The 18834-nt window shown below is 42.8% G+C and overlaps 1 protein-coding gene across 1 annotated transcript in view; it reads right to left on the bottom strand.

Moving 5' to 3' along the window:
- Window positions 1-18530, bottom strand: part of GAREM2 (GRB2 associated regulator of MAPK1 subtype 2) — a 25596-nt gene extending 7066 nt beyond the window's left edge. The window contains exons 1-2 of the mRNA XM_036749914.1: window positions 18394-18530; window positions 5545-5627 (exon numbers count right to left, since the gene is read on the bottom strand). Of these exons, the coding sequence (XP_036605809.1) occupies window positions 5545-5627; window positions 18394-18530 (220 nt within the window). The remainder of the gene's footprint in view (window positions 1-5544; window positions 5628-18393) is intronic.
- Between the last annotated feature and the right edge of the window lie 304 nt (window positions 18531-18834).

The raw sequence follows: 18834 nt of genomic DNA, 5'->3' as shown, positions 1-18834 counted from the left end.
AAGTCTTTCAAGAGCAGAGAGGAAAATCAGGAACCTTAGGCTCTGCATACCTGAATACAGCTCCTGCCACTCCCCAGGATCTCACCAACCAGTTTCACTTTGGCTGCTGCATTGATGCTCCTAGAAACTTCCACCCTGGAGCCCTCCCCTCCTCAGGGGTGACTCCCTCCCCGGGACCGCGGCCATGCTTCAGTTCACTCCTGTCCCCTTGCCTGCTTCATTGTTCCCATTGTTACCCTTTCTTCTCCTCACTTCCCACTCCCACTTTCCAGGAGCTTATTTGTCATCTTCTTCCACTAGAATATAAGCTTCTTGAGGGTAAAGACTATCTTGCTCACTTATATTTGTAACCCCAGTGCCTAGGATACATCTATCAATCTATCTATCTATCTATCTATCTATCTATCTATCTATCTATCTATCTGTCTGTCTATCCATCCATCTGTCCATCTGTCTGTCCATCCATCTGTCCATCCACCCATCCATACATCCATTCATCCATCTATCCACCCATCCATCATCTATCTGTCTGTCTATCTGTCCATCTGTCTGTCCATCCACCCATCCATACATCCATCCATGTACCCCATCCATCATCTATCTGTCTGTCTATCTGTCCATCTGTCTGTCCATCCTCCCATCCATACATCCATTCATCCATCTATCCACCCATCCATCATCTATCTGTCTGTCTGTCTATCTGTCCATCTGTCTGTCTATCTGTCCATCTGTCTGTCCATCTGTCCATCTGTCTGTCCATCCACCCATCCATACATCCATCCATCTATCCACCCATCCATCATCTAGCCAGCTATATTTCTGTCTCCCTGAAGGGAATCCTGAGAGCTGCCTTTGTGCCCTGAAACTTGATGCAGAAACACCTGCTATAATAATAAAATATTTTTCTAGCTCTCTAAGGTTAGCACATACACTCTCTGCTGTCTGTCTTTTTCTCTTGTCTCTCTTTCTGTTTCTCTCTGTCTCTGTCTGTCTCTCTATATATACACACACATGCATGCATACACATATATAAGTATAGAGTCCGATTTGAGCCATACAACAATCCTGTCAGACGAGTACTATGGGTATTATTTCCATTTTACAGATGAGGAAACTGAGGCCCAGAGAGGTTAAATAATTTGCCTATGGTCAAGAAGACATGGGTCTCATGCTCATGGAGTTTACAGTCTAGTGCAGGAGATAAGATGGGTACACAGATAATTATACTATACCGAAGAGTGTGACAAGTGAAAGAGGAAAGAAGGAAGAGACCGGCCCCCTTGCAGACTTTCTATTTTACAGACAGGGAAATTGAGAGTAGAAGTGTTACCAAGGAAGCTGATGGCAGAGAGGAAGTAGCTTACTGATGGCCACATGGTCAGGCAAAGCCTTCTGACCACAGTCTAATGTGCTTCTCACCCCACCAGGGTTCTTCCTTCTTACTAGGCCTGCTTCTCAATGCACTTGGACTTGTTTCTCCTCCCACACCTCTGTTGCTGTTCAGTTACTCTTCAGTCGTGTCCAGCTCTTCATGACCCCACTAGGGGTTTTCTTGGCAAAGATACTGGAATGATTCGCCATTTCCTTCTCCAGCTCATTTTACAGATGAGGAAACTGAGGTGAACAGGGTTAAGTGACTTGCCCAGGGTCACACTGCTAGAAAGTGTCTGAGGCCAGATTTGAACTCAGGAAGAGGAGTCTTCCTGACTCTAAGCCCAGCACTCTATCCACTGCATAAACTAGCCGCCCAGACCTTTACCTATCGCCTGAAGCCCTGGATTTTGAGTCAGAAAGAAGAAGGTCAATCTTTATGGTCTTCCTCTTTCCCTGAGAACATTTTTTTTCTCCCCTCCCCTCCCCTCCCCTCCTAGGCTACTGGGATCCTGTGCCCTGACCTCATACTCCCGCTCTCCCCTCCTCCTACAGACCTGGTCTGAGGGCCCAGGACGAGAGAGGGTATCAAGTTGTCTCTCCCTTCCTAGGCCAAGTGCCAGGTGTCAAGGACACAGCCGTCCCTTCCAAGCCCTGCCTGTGGTGATAGGTCAGCCCGCTAGCTCCCCACCTCTCTAACCTCATACTTTCCAGTCTTTGCTCCCAATTGGCCCCAGGCTCCCCAGGCCTCTGACTTTCTAATACTACAGATGACCTTTTCCAGATGTCTCACACCTGCCACACTCAGACCTTCTGGAGCCAAGATAGTTGTGAATGCACCCCACGATCAATCTGATCTTGAGCTCGGGGCTTGAGACCAAGTCCCACAGCTCTCCTTCCCAAATTCTGCCATCCTCACTTTCCTGATGTCTGTGCCATGTGCAGAGTGTTGTATCTATTACAGACATTACCTCTCCTGAGCAACGGGATTGGGAACTATTCTGGCAATGAAAGAAAGATGAGAAATAGAATCATGGATTGGTAACAAAGTACAACACACACAGGACTGGGTTTGGACTCAGAGGACCTGGGTTCCAATTCTGATTCTGCTGCCTATGAGCTGTGTGACCTTAGGCAGTCATTTGCCTTCTCTTGGACTCAGTTTCTTCATCTGTAAAATGAGAAGGTGACAGTAGATGGCCCAGTTGTCCTTCCACCTTCCTGCTCTAAGTTTACGATCCAAATATGATTTTCCAATAGAGACAATATTGTAACAAGGCCTAAGTAAAAGGCTTGAGGACCTTTGTTTTTGTATAAATGATTATTAACTAGATAGGCAAGAGACCAGGAACTGATTGGTACCTTCTCTGCAACTTATAATTGTAGACAGTTGGCTAGAACACAGAGAGGTCACACAGGGTCTCATAGCCTGTATGTGTCAGAGGCCAAGGACTTGAAGCCAAGTCTTCTTCCTCAGGCTGAGGCCAGCTCTTAAAGTGGATAGATTATACCATGCTATTCTTATAGTAGAGGTTCAGGGCCAAATTTTTATATTGTTGCTGGTTTTCAGAACTGTCTAATTCTTTGTGACTCCATTTGGGGTTTTCTTGGCAAAGATACTGAACAGGTTTGCCATTTTCTTCTCCAGCTAAATTTATTAGATGAGGAAACTGAGGCAAAGGGAGTTAAGTGACTTGTCCAGGGTCACACAGATAGTAAGTGTCTGGGGCCAGATTTGAACACACGAAGATGAGTCTTTCTGACTCCAGGCCTAGCATTCTATCCACTGTGCCACCTAGCTGCTCCTAATTTATATATAACTGACCACAAACAAGATAGGATAGGTGGGAGACTACAGGTATAGGATGGTGTATATGTTATTAGACAAAAGTCACTGTATTGGTTGCTTCTGCAGAACTGTTTTTCTTTCTTTTTTCTCTACAGGAAGGCTTATTCTGGGAGGGGGAATATTAAAAGAACTGTGGCATAAAAACAAAAGGCATCAATACAGTTTTAAAAAATTCATTCTTAATCAATTATAAATGAAATCGACCTGTCCATCATACAGAGTAAAGCTTTAGAATCGGTAGGAATTCCTCAAGCACAGCAAGACGGTAATTGACGACATGCAATTTACCAGCGATGCTTCGCTGCCTGGTCACCTAGGCAACGCAGAAGCTTACTCAAGTTCCCCAAACAGTCTGAGGACCTCCAAGACAGATGGAGCCTGTGCCAGCAGAAGGGCCAAACCTGTTTCTCTGAGAGAGGAGCTGCGGGGCCAGACCTTCCTCGGGACAATGTAAGTTCCCTTGTTCACTGTCTTTAGTGAGTACCTTGAGTAATAATGGGGCCAATTGGGAAAGGGAACAAGTCATTAAGTGTCTACTATGTGCCAGGCACTGTGCTAAGCACTGTACAATTAATGTCACATTTGATCCCTTTGACAATCCTGGAAAGTAGATGCTATGATGATCCCCATTTCATAACTGGGGAAACTAAGGCAAACAGAAGCTAGGTGACTTGCCCAGGATCACACAGCTAGTAAGTGTCTGAGGCTGGATTTGAACTTAGGTCTATCCTGACTCCAGATCACAGAGCTCCATGCACTGTGCCACCAAGCTGGTTGAAACTTCCTAATAATTAGAGCTATCCAAAATTGAAATGGGCTGACTCAAGAGGTAGTGAGTTCCCTAACTGGATGTCTTCAAGTAGGTATTATGTGACCACTGGTCATAGACATTAGAGAAGAGATTCCTGTTTAACTATGAGTCAGAGTAGATAGTCTCTGAGGTCCTTTCCAACTCTGAGACTTTATGATCCAGCCAGACAGGCCTTCTTGTTGCTCCTCACACTTTATATACTTTATCTCCCTCCTCCTTGCCTTTGCCCAGGCTGTGCCCTCCATTCTTGGAATGTATGTCACCCTCACCTCCCCTTCTTAGAATCCCTTGTTTCCTTCAAACTTTGCCCAAGTGGTACCTTCTACATGAAGCCTTTCCTAATCCCTTCAGCTTCTAGTGCCCTCCCCACACCCACCCCCAACAAGTCAACAACCATTTATTACATCCTTACTATGTTCCAGACACTGCGTTAAGCACTAGGAATACAAAGAAAGGCAAAATGGTCCCCTGCCCTCAAGGAGCTCCCAGTCTAATCAGGAAAGACAGTGTCTCAGACATACAAGCATTTAAGTACATACAAGATGTATACAGGGAAAATTGGAGGTCATCTCAGAGAGATAAGGGAGATCAGGGAAGGCTTCTTACGGAAGGTGGAATTTTAACTGAAACTTGAAGGAAGCCAGGAAGAACAGGAGATAGAGGTGGTGATGGGGAGGCATGGGGACAGCCATTGAAAATTCCTGGAGTCAGGAGATGGAGTATCTTGTGTAAGATGCCAGTGTCACTGGCTCTAAGAGTAATGGAGGGAATTAAGGTGTAAGAAGATTATTAGAAAGGTAAGAAGGGGTCAGGTTATAAAGGGCTTTAAAATTCAAAGAGAGGATGCTATATTTGATCCTACAGGTAATAGTGAGCCACTGAAGTTTATTGAGTGAGTGTGTGTGTGTGTACATGTGAGTGTGTGTGTGTACATGCACATGTGTGTAGTCAGGCTTGTGCTTCATAGTAAAACTAATCTGACAATATGGAGGATTGACTGGAGAGGGGAGATAACTGTGACAGGCAGCCCCCCAGAAGGCGATTGCATCATCCAGATGTGAAGTGATGAGGGGCCTGCACTAGACTAGGGGCAGCATCAGAGGAGACAAGGGCACACATATGAAAAATAATCGATAGAACTTGGCAACAGGTTGGAGATGGGGAGGTGGGGGAAACGTGTGAAAAATTGTTGTCCGTCCTTCATTCTAGAAGAGGGCCAGTGACAGCGTGGTGACATCTTGACTTGTGTATGGATTGGATCTGAGGCCGAGCTGCACAGAGTCTTCAGCCTCCCTCAGGAGGTGGCTGTTCAGAGTCAAGGCTGACCTCTAGGGGACTAGAAGGATGGCATTGTCCTCTACAGTAAGAGGGAAGACAGGAGGCAGGGAGGGTTTGGAGGGAAAGATGAATCCAGTTTGGGACATGTTGAGTTTAAGATGTCTACAGGACATTCAGTTCAAGATGTCCTATAGGCAGCTGGAGATTGGAGACTGGACGTTGGGAGATACATCACGGCTGGACAGATCAATCTGAGAATCGTCTTCATGGAGCTGATGACTACGGCCATGGGAATTAATGTGATCACCAAGTGAAATACTATAAAAAGATAAAACAAGAGGGAATCCAACATAGAACCCCATGGGACACCCACTATCAGTGGGCATGACCACTTTGAAGAGCCAATTTATTTGTATTTGTTTTGTATTTTCTGTTTATTTATGCACTTATCTCCTTCAATAGAATGTATGCACCTTGAAGACAAAGATTTTTTTTTCATTTTTTTTTTCTCTTTATCTCCAATACCTAGTACAGTGCCTGGTCCATAGCAGGTGCTTAATAAATGTTGATCAATTGATTGAAATAACATGGGTATAACTGTTAGACTATCACTGGAGCTGGGACCCACAGGCAGGTGTTTGAGAGTGGGTCCCTTTTTTTAAAAAAAAAACATTTTTAATGTCAGAAAATTCCAATCTCCCTAATGTACAGGTATTACAATGAAGGCTCAAAGCCTCTAGAAGTTAGTAACGTACAGGGCCTGAAATGAGACAAGTGGATGGAGCCAGTTCTGAGGCCCAGGTGTATTTATTCACTATGGTTCCTACCCTGTGCTAGTCCTGTACTCAGTACTCTCCAGGGACAAAAAGGTGGGAGATAACGACCTTGTCTAATATGGAAATATGCTTTGTATGATTTCACATGTATAACTGATCTCATATTGCTTGCCTTTTTAGTGGTTTGGGAAGGAGGGAAGGGTACGTGAAGAAGGAGAGAATTTGGAACTCAGAATTTAAAAAGAAAAGAATGTTAAAAATATATAAATATTTTTTAAAAACACGAGGAAAAAAGGATAAGGCCCTTGTTCTCAAGGAGCTTACAATCTAGTAACAGGAAAAGGCATAAATGACACCTCGTAATCACCATCCTTGGTGCTATGTTTCTGGGCCACGTTCTTGAATGTTGGCAAGAAGTGTTATAGGTCATCTCATAAAGTCATCGATCTGGTTGTTGGTTGTTCAGTTGTGTCCCATTCTTGGTGACCCCATTTGGGGTTTTCTTAGCAAAGATACTGCAGTGGTTTGTCATTTCCTTCTCCAGCTCATTTTACAGATGAGGAAACTGAGGCAAACAGGGTTATGGGACTTGCCCAGGGTCATACACAGCTGGTGAGTGTCTGAGGCTGGATTTGAACTCACTTCTTCCTACCTCCATGCCCCATGCTCTTTCCACTGCACCACCTAGCTGCCTATGGAGTCGTTGCTATGAAGTCTTTTTGAGTGGTCTCCCCTGCTTTTGTACCACCATCTTTAGCTTATGCTGTTGCTCCAACTAAATGGTTCTTCCACTTACCTTCCTACCCGTCTTGCTCATCTAGATGTTCCCATTGCTCAACCCAGTGTTGGCATGAATGTATCCATCCTCTCAATGCCAGGGCTAGGTCCCAGCTCCTCTATTTTTCTTTCTCTTTCAGCTTTATTCTTTTTAAGTCCTATTTGAACATTTATTTATAAGATCATAGATTTGGAGCTGGAAGGAAATTAGGGATCACTGAGTTAGACTGAGCAAACTGGGGATAGCAAAGTAACTCACCCAGGGTCACACAACTAAGGAATGTCTAAGACAGAACTTGAACCCAGTTCTTCCTGGCTTCCAGTCCAATGCTCTACCCATTCCACCACACTGACAAGGATTAAGATGCTAAGTCACTAACCCTCTCTGCATCTCAGTTTCCTCATATGTAAAATGAAGGGGTTGGACCAGATGACTTCTAAAGTCTCCTCTGACTCCTAGAGTCCTAACATGGGGGACTCTGATCATGGGAGTAGGTGTAGCCTCCTTTGATGGGCTGGGTAACCAGAACAGGCTGAGTCTTTAAAACTGGCAACACGGAGACATCACTCTCTTTTGGTCTCTTTGCTCCTTTCCTTCTGTCTCCAAAGGACAGTTCACTCCCAGCACAGGTACCATGAACTGAACTGCTGAGAAGGGAAGGACTTCCTTCCCCTGTTCCCTCTTTTACCCCCATTCAGAGAAATAAATAGGCCTGGGCATGTTGTTGCTCTGGCTCAAACTCCTGGGTACAGTGGGGATTGTTGCCAGCACCTGAGACCAAGAAGGACAAAAAAACACAGAACAGAAACAAAAGAAAGTGACCATCTTGGTCTTGCCGGTTTGAGAGATTTGGCCAGTTCTGGTTACACAGCCGATCAAAGGAGGCTTGCCCACACATGTAGTAGGGGCCTCTTTCTACAAGGTCCCAAGGCCTGTCAGGGAGTCTCCATGTTAAGAGGCCTGGGCATTCCCAGACAAGCCTGGGTCACACTAAGAAAAAGATACTTGAAGAGGAAAAAAATTCTGTGGCAAATATGAAAGATAGAAACTCAGCATCTAAAAGAGGGAAGGGAATGAGCATTTATTAAGGGTTTACTATGTACCAGTTGTTATTGCTTAGTCCTTTCAGTTGTGTCCAACTCTTGGTGACCCCATTTGGGGTTTTCTTGGCAAAGATACTGCAGTGGTTTGCCATTTTCTTCTCAGCATATTTTACAGATGAGGAAACTAAGGTAAAGTGGGTCAAGTGACTTGCCCAGAGTCACACAGCTAGTGAGTGTTTGAGACCAGATTTGAACTCAGGAAGGTCGCGCTAAATACTTTACAAATATTATCTCCTTTGGTCTTCATAACAACCTTTGGAGGTAGATGCTATTAAAAATATGTATGCAAATGTTAAAGTTACAAAGGCAACTCACTGATAAATGACCAAAAGATATGAAAAGATGATTTATGGAAGAGGAAATAAATTGTTTATCATCCCTTGGAAAAAATACTCAACCTCACTAATAAAGAATTGCAAATTGAAACTAACATGAGGTGCCACTGTACTTCTAGTTGGCAAAAATAATTAAGAGCAAAAAAACTCAATAGCAAAGTTGTAGAAAAACTGGTAGACTCATTCATTGTTGGTGGAATTGCAAACTAGTGGAATCTTTTTGGAGATCAATATGGCAATACACAATAAAAATTACTTGTCACCCAATAATTGCATTGTTGGCAGTATACACTGAAAATGTTATGGAGGAGGGACAGGGAAGTTATCTTTTCCAAACTTTTTGTAGCAGCATTCTTTGTAATTGCCCCCAAATCTTAAGGTAGAGTAATGGGTAGGTAATAGGTAAATATAATTAAAGGCACATTGCAATTAGGATCACCAATTGTGAAGAATGGAAAGACCCTGAACAGTCAAAATCACCTGATGGAGAAACAGAAGGAGGAAGAAGAAAGTTGTCATGACATTTTCTGCATTGAAATTAATTTATTTAAATGTAAATGGTTTGAAAGTATGCTTTATTGGGTATACTGGTGCTTATAACAATGCACAGTGCTTGGCATATGGTGGGTACTTAATAAATGTTTGTTGATTGACTAATGTGATATTAAAAATAAATCGTTACAATGCAAATCAAAACAACGCTGATTTTTACCTCACACCCAGCAAATTGTCAAAGAGACAAAAGAGGGGAATTAAGACAGGCACACTAATAATGATTGTTGATAAAGATGGGAATTAATACAACTATTCTGGAAAGCAATTTGCAATTATGCAAATAAAGTGACTAAAATGTCCCTCCTCCTTCACCCAGAGTTTCTGCAGCTAGACACATTCCCCAAGAAAGCATTATTGACAAAAAAGGAAGGTTCCATATGCTTGGAAACATTTATAGCAGCACCTTTTCTGGTAGCAAAAAACTGGAAACAAAACAGATGCTCATCTGAGTGGGAAATGGCTAAACAAATTACGGCCCACGAATGTCATGGAATGTTATTGTTCCATAAGAAACGACCGACATAATGGACATGAAGAAGCATGGGAAGACAGATGTCTATGAGCTGGTGCAGAGTGAAGTGAGCAGAGCCAAGAAAACTATGTACACAATGGTTACAACAGTAGAAATAGGAAGAACAGATGCAAAAGAACAAAACAAAACCAAAAGAGAATATTGCAAAAGTACAAACAAGCATGAGTGAAAGAGGAGAGAAGAGAATATACCCCCACCCCACCCCACTCCTCTTTCCAGAGCTGGGAGTTCCCGAGTGTGGGACATTGCACAAATCTTCAGACTTTCTTGATGTACTGATCAGTCATGCTGATTTCTTTCTTTGTCCTCTTTTTCTCCAATATTATTTGTTACATGGGATAACTCTCTGGGAGGGAGTGGTAAGCGGGGGGATAATCATGGTGATATAAAAAACAAATAACATCAATAAAAACTTATTTTAAAAGACTAAGTTTAACCCCCCCAAAAGATATAAGAAGATGCCCTTTCACCCCTTCCTTTTAGTGGTGATAGGGAGTAGGGGTTTGATCCGTGGGTGTACAACGTTGCATATAATATTTTTGTTATGTATTAATCAGTTTTTCTAAGGGTTTTTTTTCTATTTTAAAAAATTCTTAGTTCTGAGGAATGGCTCTCTGGGAGTGGAGAAGGGAAAGGATACAGGGAAATATTTAGGCAACGTATAAACAAAAAACATCACTAAAAATGTTTTTAAAAAGAAAAGAAAAAAGGAAAGGCCACTAGATTTGGTTAGGACAACATGAAAACAGCAGTTGCAATAGAGTGACGGAGTGATTGTCAAACTGCAGAGAATGAAGATGTAGTTAGGGGAGGAGATAGTGTCTATAGACATGGGTGTCTCATTTTTCGGAATATTTCATAGGTCAGGCCTCATTAAAAGCATATTTTGTTTTCTTAAAATCTGGGATCTCATCAATGACAATATTCCTGCCAACAATGCAGATCCCAATCCAATCAGGTCTGCCCAAGCTGTGCTGCTCTTGCTCATATCCTTCATAGAAGATCCACCCTAGAGATTTTGGGTGTTGGGTTGGGTTTTTCTTTTCAATATTGATAAATATGCCTCCAAGAAGGCCTTGAAAGTTTTATTATTGAGGAAAGACAGCATTCCTTGGAGTCAGGAAGACCTGGGTTTAAGTTCTACCTGTAACACATAGTGGCATAATTCAGTAAGTATTTCTTAAGTGCCTACTGTATGCCAGGCACTATACTAGGACCTGGGGATACAAAAATAAAAGTGAAACTGTCTTTGCCCTGAACTTACATTTGATTGGGGCACACAACATGTACACATATGAGCAGCATAGTCCAGGCTCTTTCTCTCAACTTCTAGTTGCACTGACAGGTTGAGTTCCCAGAGGCTGGCTATTTTTCTCCTCAAGGTCCTATGGGTAACTCTGAAGGACTGGAATGTCTTTCTTTTTGGGGGAGAGGGGAGGGATATCTTTCTAATACTATTGCTCACAAGTCCCAACCAGTGTACTCTTCCCCACTGATTGTCAGTTGATATCAACTAGCTAGATGGAGTTAATTAGCTTTATTTTTAATTTTTTTTTTACTTAACAAAAATCTATTTTATTTTCCCCCCATTTCCCACCCCACCTCCCACCACCATTAGGGAGAAAAACACTTACATATGCATTCAAGCAAAATAGATTCCCGTATTTGTCATGTCCAAAAATATGTTTTTCAATATGCTCCCTGAGGCCATGTGTTGTGGGGAGGTAGGTAGCGTGTTCACCATTGGTCCTCTGGAGTCACAGTTGGCCATCATATTGATCAGAGTTCTTAAGTCTTTCAAGGTTGTTGCTCTTTACACCTGCTGCAGTTATTGTATAAATTATCTTCCTAGTTCTACTCACTTTGCTTTGCATCAGTTCATACAAGTCTTCCCGGGTTTCTCTGAAAACATCTTTTTTCATTTCTTATAGCACAATAGTATTCCATTGCATCTGCGGTTGAGGGATAATCCTTTAGTTTCCAGTCCTTTGCCACCATGAAAAAAGCTGCTACACTTTCGTACATATGGGTTCTTTCCCTTTCTCCTTGATCTCGTTGGGTTATCAGTCAGTTGAAAGGTGTGCAAGGTTTAGTAACTTTTGGAGCACAGTTTCATATTGTTTTCAATAATAGTTGCTGGATCAATTCAAGGCTCCACCAACAGTGCATTAAAGTGCCTGGTTTCACAGACCTTCCAACATTTGTAATTTTCCCTTTTTGTCTTCTGTCAATTTGAGGCAGCTAGGGGCACAATAGATAGATTGATGGGCCTGGAATCAGGAAGACCTGAGCTCAAAAACAGCCTCAGGCACTTACTAGCTGTGTGACCCTGCGCAAGTCACTTAGCCTTGTAACCTAGCATCTACCTCCGAGGGTTGTTTTGAGGATCAAATGAGATAATAATTGTAAAGTGCCTGGCACACAGTTGCTGCTATGTAAATGCAAGCTTTCATCATCATCATTGTTATTATTATTAATGTGATGGGTGTGAGGTAGAGCCTCAGAGTTGCTCTAATTTGCACTTCTCTAAGTACTAGTGATTTGGGAACATTTTCAGATGGTGATTGCTAACTTCTTCCTTGGGAATTTCCTGCTTATTATTTTGGAGTTAAATAGTTTTTAGAAATGTATATTTTAGGGAGCCAAGATGGCAGCTGGAAAGCAGGGAATTGCGTGAGCTCCCTGCCAAGTCCCTCCAAAAACCTACAAAAAATGTCTCTGAACAAATTCTAGAACTGCAGAACCCACAAAATAGCAGAGGGAAGCAGTGCTGCAGCCCAGGACAGCCTGGATGATCGCTGAGCCCAGCACAGCCTGGATGATTGCTGGGTGAGGTCTATCGTGCACGGAGCTGGGAGCAGAAGGGGAGCAGAGGCCAGTGTGGGCCACGGGGACCGACCAGGAGCCAGTTGGAGCAGGCCCTAGCACCCTGAATCAGTGAGCTGTGGCTGTTGCCAGACTTCTCAACCCACAAACACCAAAGACAACAGAGAAGAACTGCAGAACCCACGAAATAGCAGAGGGATGCAGGGCTCCAGCCCAGGACAGCCTGGATGGTCCCTGGGTAAGGTCTATTGCACACAGAGCTGGGAGCAGAGTGGAGCAGAGCAGAGCCCAGTGTGGGCAGCGGCAGGACCAACCAGACCTGGAGCCAGGCAGAGCGTGCCCTAGCGCCCTGAATCAGTGAGCTGAAGCAGTTACCAGGCTTCTCAACCCACAAACACCAAAGACAACAGAGAAGGTTAGTGGGAAAAGCTTCAGGGACAGAGTGAAACAAGTTTGCAGTTCAGCCACTGCCCTGGGGGCAGCCGAGGCAGTGTAGCTACAGAACTACAGCTGCAGTTGCTTCTGGCCCCAGGCCCACCTGGTGGGAGGAATTAAGTGGCAGATCAGAGCAGGAGTGCAGAGCCTGCTGAAGATCTGAGTCCAGTCCAGGTTGCGGGTTCTTGGGGAAGAAGGAGTGCTGGTGTGGCAGAGCTGGCTGTAATAGCTCTGAAAATAACAGCGCATCCCCTCAAGCTTGGAACAAAGTACTCTTTACTCTACAAGCAGTCATACCCCAACGAAAAACTCAAGGGTCAAGTAAGTTGGCTGGGAACATGGCCAGGCAGTGAAAACACACTCAGATTCAGTCTCAGACTTTGGAATCTTTCTTTGGTGACAAAGAAGACCAAAACATACAGCCAGAAGAAGTCAACAAAGTCAAAGAGCCTACATCAAAAGCCTCCAAGAAAAACATGAACTGGTCTCAGGCCATGGAAGAGTTCAAAAAGGATTTGGAAAAGCAAGTTAGAGAAGTAGAGGAAAAATTGGGAAGAGAAATGAGAAGGATGCAAGAAAACCATGAAAAACAAGTCAATGACTTGCTAAAGGAGACCCAAAAAATACAGAAAAAAATACTGAAGAAAACAACACCTTAAAAAATAGACTAACTCAAATGGCAAAAGAGTTCCAGACGGCCAATGAGGAGGAGAATGCCTTGAAAGGCAGAATTAGCCAAATGGAAAAGGAGGTCCAAAAGACCACTGAAGAAAATACTACCTTAAAAATTAGATTGGAGCAAGTGGAAGCTAGTGACTTTATGAAAAATCAAGATATTATAAAACAGAAGCAAAGGAATGAAAAAGTGGAAGACAATGTGAAATATCTCATTGGAAAAACCACTGACCTGGAAAATAGATCCAGGAGAGAGAATTTTAAAATTATTGGACTACCTGAAGGCCATGATAAAAAAAAGAGCCTAGATATCATCTTTCAAGAAATTATCAAGGAGAACTGTCCTGATACTCTAGAGCCAGAGGGTAAAATAGAAATTGAAAGAATCCACCGATCACCTCCTCAAATAGATCCCAAAAAGAAAACTCCTAGGAATATTGTTGCCAAATTCCAGAGCTCCCAGATCAAGGAGAAAATACTGCAAGCAGCCAGAAAGAAACAATTTGAGTATTGTGGAAACACAATCAGGATAACACAAGATCCAGCAGCTTCTACATTAAGAGACTGAAGGGCTTGGAATACGATATTCTGGAGGTCAATGGAGCTAGGATTAAAACCAAGAATCACTTACCCAGAAAAACTGAGTATCATGCTCCAAGGCAAAATATGGATTTCAATAAAATAGAGGACTTTCAAGCTTTCTCAGTGAAAAGACCAGAGCTGAAGAGAAAATTTGACTTTCAAACACAAGATTCAAGAGAAGCATGAAAAGGTAATCAAGAAAAAGAACAAGAAAAAGAAATCGCAAGGGACTTACTAAAGGTGAACTGTTTTGTTGACATTCCTACATGGAAAGATGATGTATATGATTCATGAGACCTCAGTATTAGGGTAGCTGAAGGGAATACGCATATATACATATATATATGTGTATGTGTATATATATGTGTGTGTGTGTATGTATATGTGTATGTGTATATATATGTATATATATGCATATGTGTGTATATATATGTATGTATATAGACAGAGGGCACAGGGCGAGTTGAATATGAAGGGATGATATCTAAAAAAAAATAAAATCAAATTAAGGGATGAGAGAGGAATATATTGAGAGAGGGAGAAAGGGAGAGATAGAATGGGGTAAATTATCTCCCATAAAAGTGGCAAGAAAAAGCAGTTCTATAGGAAGGGAAGAGAAGGCAGGTGAGGGGGAATGAGTGAATCTTGTTCTCATTGGATTTGACCTGAGGAGGGAATACCATACACACTCAATTGGGTATCTTACCGCACAGGAAAGGAGGAGGAAGAAGATAAAAAAGGGGGGATGATAGAAGGGAGGGCAGATAGGGGGAGGAGGTAATCAAAAACAAACACTTTTGAAAAGGGACAGCTGTGGTCAAGGGAGAAAATTCAATAAAGGGGGATAGGTTAGAAAGGAGCAAAATATAGTTAGTCTTTCACAACATGAGTATTGTGGAAGGGTTTTACATAATGATATGCATGTGGCCTATGTTGAATTGCTTGACTTCTTAGGGAGGGTGGGTGGGAAGGGAAGAGGGGAGAGAATTTGGAACTCAAAGTTTTTAAAAACAGATGTTCAAAAATAACAAAAAAAAGTTTTTGCATGCAACTAGGAAATAAGATACACGGGCAATGGGATGTAGAAATTTATCTTGCCCTACAAGAAAGGAAGGAAAAGGGGGATGGGAGGGGAGTGGGGTGACAGAAGGGAGGGCTGACTGGGGAACAGGGCAACCAGAATATACGCCATCTTGGAATGGGGAGAGGGTAGAAATGAGAGGGAAATTCATAATTCAAACTCTTGTAAAAATCAATGCTGAAAACTAAATATATTAAATAAATTAAATTTAAAAAAAAACAATATGACTTTGTGAAAGTCAGTTAAACCTCTCTAGGCCTCAAGTTATTCATCTTTAAAGTAAAATAAGTTTGGCTAGATCATCATTAATGTCCCTTCTTCAATAAACATTTGCTGAATACTTACTATGTACCTTTTTTTTAATTGCTAAGCACCAAAAAAATAAATAAATAAAATAAGCTTCCTGCCCCACCCCCAAAAAAGAAATGTATATTTTACCTTGTTGGCATAGTAAAAACAGTTATTACAAAACACCCCCCCCAAAAAAAGTCTAGATCATGCTCTCCTATCAGTACACATAGAATCCAGAGAAAGTCGAGATTACTTACATAGGTGTAGCAGCAAGCACCCTAGCATACCCAGGATGGCTGCTAGCACAGGTTCTTAGATCTGCTTTACTAGGAAAGATAGCTGTTTAAGGGGTCAGCAATCTTCTTTAATTACATTCACTAGTTCAGGGGAAAAGTCAGCACCCTAACTTCAGAGAAAATACAAGTAGAGAAATAAAGACCAACAGACAGGGCCCTGACTGCCTGAATCAAAGCAATATTGCTATACACTATACATACACCAGTGGATCAAGAGAGCTTTTACATCTAGGCAGTTGAGGGGTCTGAACATATGGCTACTCAGAGTCTCAACCAGGGAATCACAAGGTCCTTCTCATAAGTGAGCCCCCCAAAGCAAAATACCAACTCAAAGTATACACACAGACACACAGACACAGACACACACACACACACACACACACACGCACACATATTTACACATACATATATGTATATATGTGTGTGTATATATGCATACACACATGCACACACACATGTATACACATATATACACATACTATGTATATATATAAATATATGTGTATGTGTATATATGCATACACACACATACACACACACATATATATGTATATATATATACACACACATATATATATACACACACACACACACATACACACACACACACACACACACACACACACACACACACATATATATATATATATATATATATATACTTCTCAAAGCCAGAAGGCATCACAACCCTGGTGACTCAGTGCCTAATTAGAAATTATCAAAAGGTGTGAAAGCCTTCCTAAAAGCAAGCCTCTCCTAAGCAAGCTTCTCTTAATGAGTTCCATGTGAGGCTTATTAATGGGCAGGGAAGATCTTATATCCCATTAACATTACAATAGGGCAGTGGGATAATCTCAGAGCTTCTAGATTTAGGAAGCCCTTCTCTCTTTCATGGAGTCCTCATGAGGTTTCCTTTGTGCATGGTATAATTCTTCTGGGCTGTTAGCAGAGCCCTAAAGTTGCCTTTCTCTAGGTTGTTCCTGGAGATCCCAAGGCAGCTGAAGCTGTCAGCCTCTGCTGCCCTGGAGATCCTGTTGGGAGGCCTAAAAACTTGCATCCTTCCAAAGGTCACCAGAACATCCTCTGGTGGGGATGGGGAAGGTGAAGAAAAGAAGAGGAAGGAGACAGTATTTCTCACCTCCCTGCCCTAGTGATTTTCTCTCTGACTAGAACTGCTTCCATTACTAGTCTGGTTTAGCACTAGTATGCTGGATTCCAAACTTCATCTGAGCACTTTGGGGCAGGATTTACCTTCACCCAATCACAGTACAACCCTTGTGTTGGGTTAACTCATTTCATCCAAAGTCTGGGAGAGTTAGGTTCCACCAAAATTGACTAGGGATTTTTCATGTCTGGTGTAGTGCCTTTGGTTGATTGAGTAGATAGCTGTGCTCTCACCCGATAAAGGTTTCAGAACATAGAGCATCTTGATAGTTATTTTATGTGGGGTAACTGATTGAATTCACTCCTATCCTTATATAGACAAGAGTCAAAATGGATACAAAATCCTTCTGAGCTAAGCTGGTCACACTTTGTGGCTCAGTTCCTCCCAGCCAATGACATTAATTTAGAAGTCTGCGAACATGGAACAGATAATTGCTCTGGGTGAAGCTAATTGAACCCTTACTGGGCTTCAAGAGTGATGGCAAATAATGAACTGAGAGGGATAGAAAGGAAGGAAACAAGCATTTATTAAGTACCTACTATAACCAGGTTGGGCAGCTAGATGGTGAAGTGAATAGAATCCTAGGCGTAGATCATCTTCCTGAGTTCAAATCTGGCCTCAGATACTTACTAGCTGTGTGACCCTGGGCAAGTTACTTAACCCTATTTGCCTCAGTTTCTTCATGCGGATAATGAGCTGGAGGAGGAAAAGGCAGACCACTCCAGCATCTTTTCCTTAGAAAAACCTAAATGGGTCACAGTCAGGTACAACTGAAAAACAAAATGCACTAGGCACTGTGTTAAACACTCTACAAATGTTATTTCATTTGATCCTTGCAATAACTCTGGGAGGTAGGTACTATTATAATCCCCAGCTGAGGAATCTCAGGTTATGTGACTTACCCAGGGTCAGCTAATAAATGCCTGAGGCTGAATTTGAACTCTAATCTTCCTGTCTCCAGGTCTAATGCTTTGTCACTTGCACCACTTAAGCCACCTCAGTTTTCAGAATTCACGTGGGAAGGTGGCAGGGTGGAGATCTGGTCCTAGGTGTCCTTAGCTCACATGTCCCATCCTCAGGTCCTAGGTGGGGGAGCAGCCATGAAGGCAGTCCCACCATCAGCAGCACTGATGTGGCCTATGGAAAGGCTGCTGCCTCCCTCCCACTGGGCTGTGGGCTAGGGAGATCATGAATAGTCAGCCTGCCACACCCCTGCTCAAAGCTGAATTGTCCACCTCTGGGTATGAGGCTACTGTGCAATGGCTGGGCTTCCCAACTGTGTGTCTCCTTCCATGTTCTCTCTCCTTCCATGTTTTCTGGGCCTGAATAGGAGTGGAGTTTCGGGTTTTGGGGAATAGGGAGACAGAATCTCCCCAAGGATGCCAGGTCTGCGATGGAGGTGCAGTTCCCATATATGGTCACAAGGGGGCAGTGTGAATCTATATACAAATGAGACCATTGTCATGAAGATTCTGGGATGAATTTTAAAAGGTGTATGGATGGGGACCTACCTTTCTGGACACCTTCTTTTGGATATTTTCTAACTTATCAATAGCCTTTTAAAATGGGATATCCAGAAGTGATTCTGTATGTGATCTGATCAAGGAAGAGGAAACGATCACTTCCCATGTCTTAGACATTGTACTTTTCTCACCGGTTGAACAGGGCTAGCACCTCTGATGTCAGGACTTGCCAAGGCCTTTTCAGGGCTGCCCATCCACCTTTGGTGTCTCCCTGGCACTCGGCTCTCTCCTGTGGCTGCATGTGCAGCAGCCACTCCAGTAAAACCATGTCGGCACATGGGCTAAACCAGTAGTTTAGGTAACCAATGGGCCTCCAACCCATCGGTGAGTTAGCAGGGTATCTACTCCAAGCATATGAAGACTTCGGCCTGTGGATGGGCAGATGAGAACGATTTGTCCCAACAGCCAGGAAGGCGGCTGTCTGGACTTCAATGACTCAGTGAGAAAGTGAGGCTGATGACTTTGTGCAGCTCTGCCTCATTTAAACCCAATTTACGCAGGAGTCAGACGTCACTCCATGATGTCACTGGTCTTCTTTGAAAACGAAGGGCAAACCACAGCAGCAACAACTG

This window comes from Trichosurus vulpecula, chromosome 3 (assembly GCF_011100635.1).
Source record: "Trichosurus vulpecula isolate mTriVul1 chromosome 3, mTriVul1.pri, whole genome shotgun sequence".
Lineage (NCBI taxonomy): Eukaryota > Metazoa > Chordata > Mammalia > Diprotodontia > Phalangeridae > Trichosurus > Trichosurus vulpecula.
Note: the sequence above shows the minus strand (reverse complement) of the source record. Positions and strands in the feature narration are given on the sequence as shown.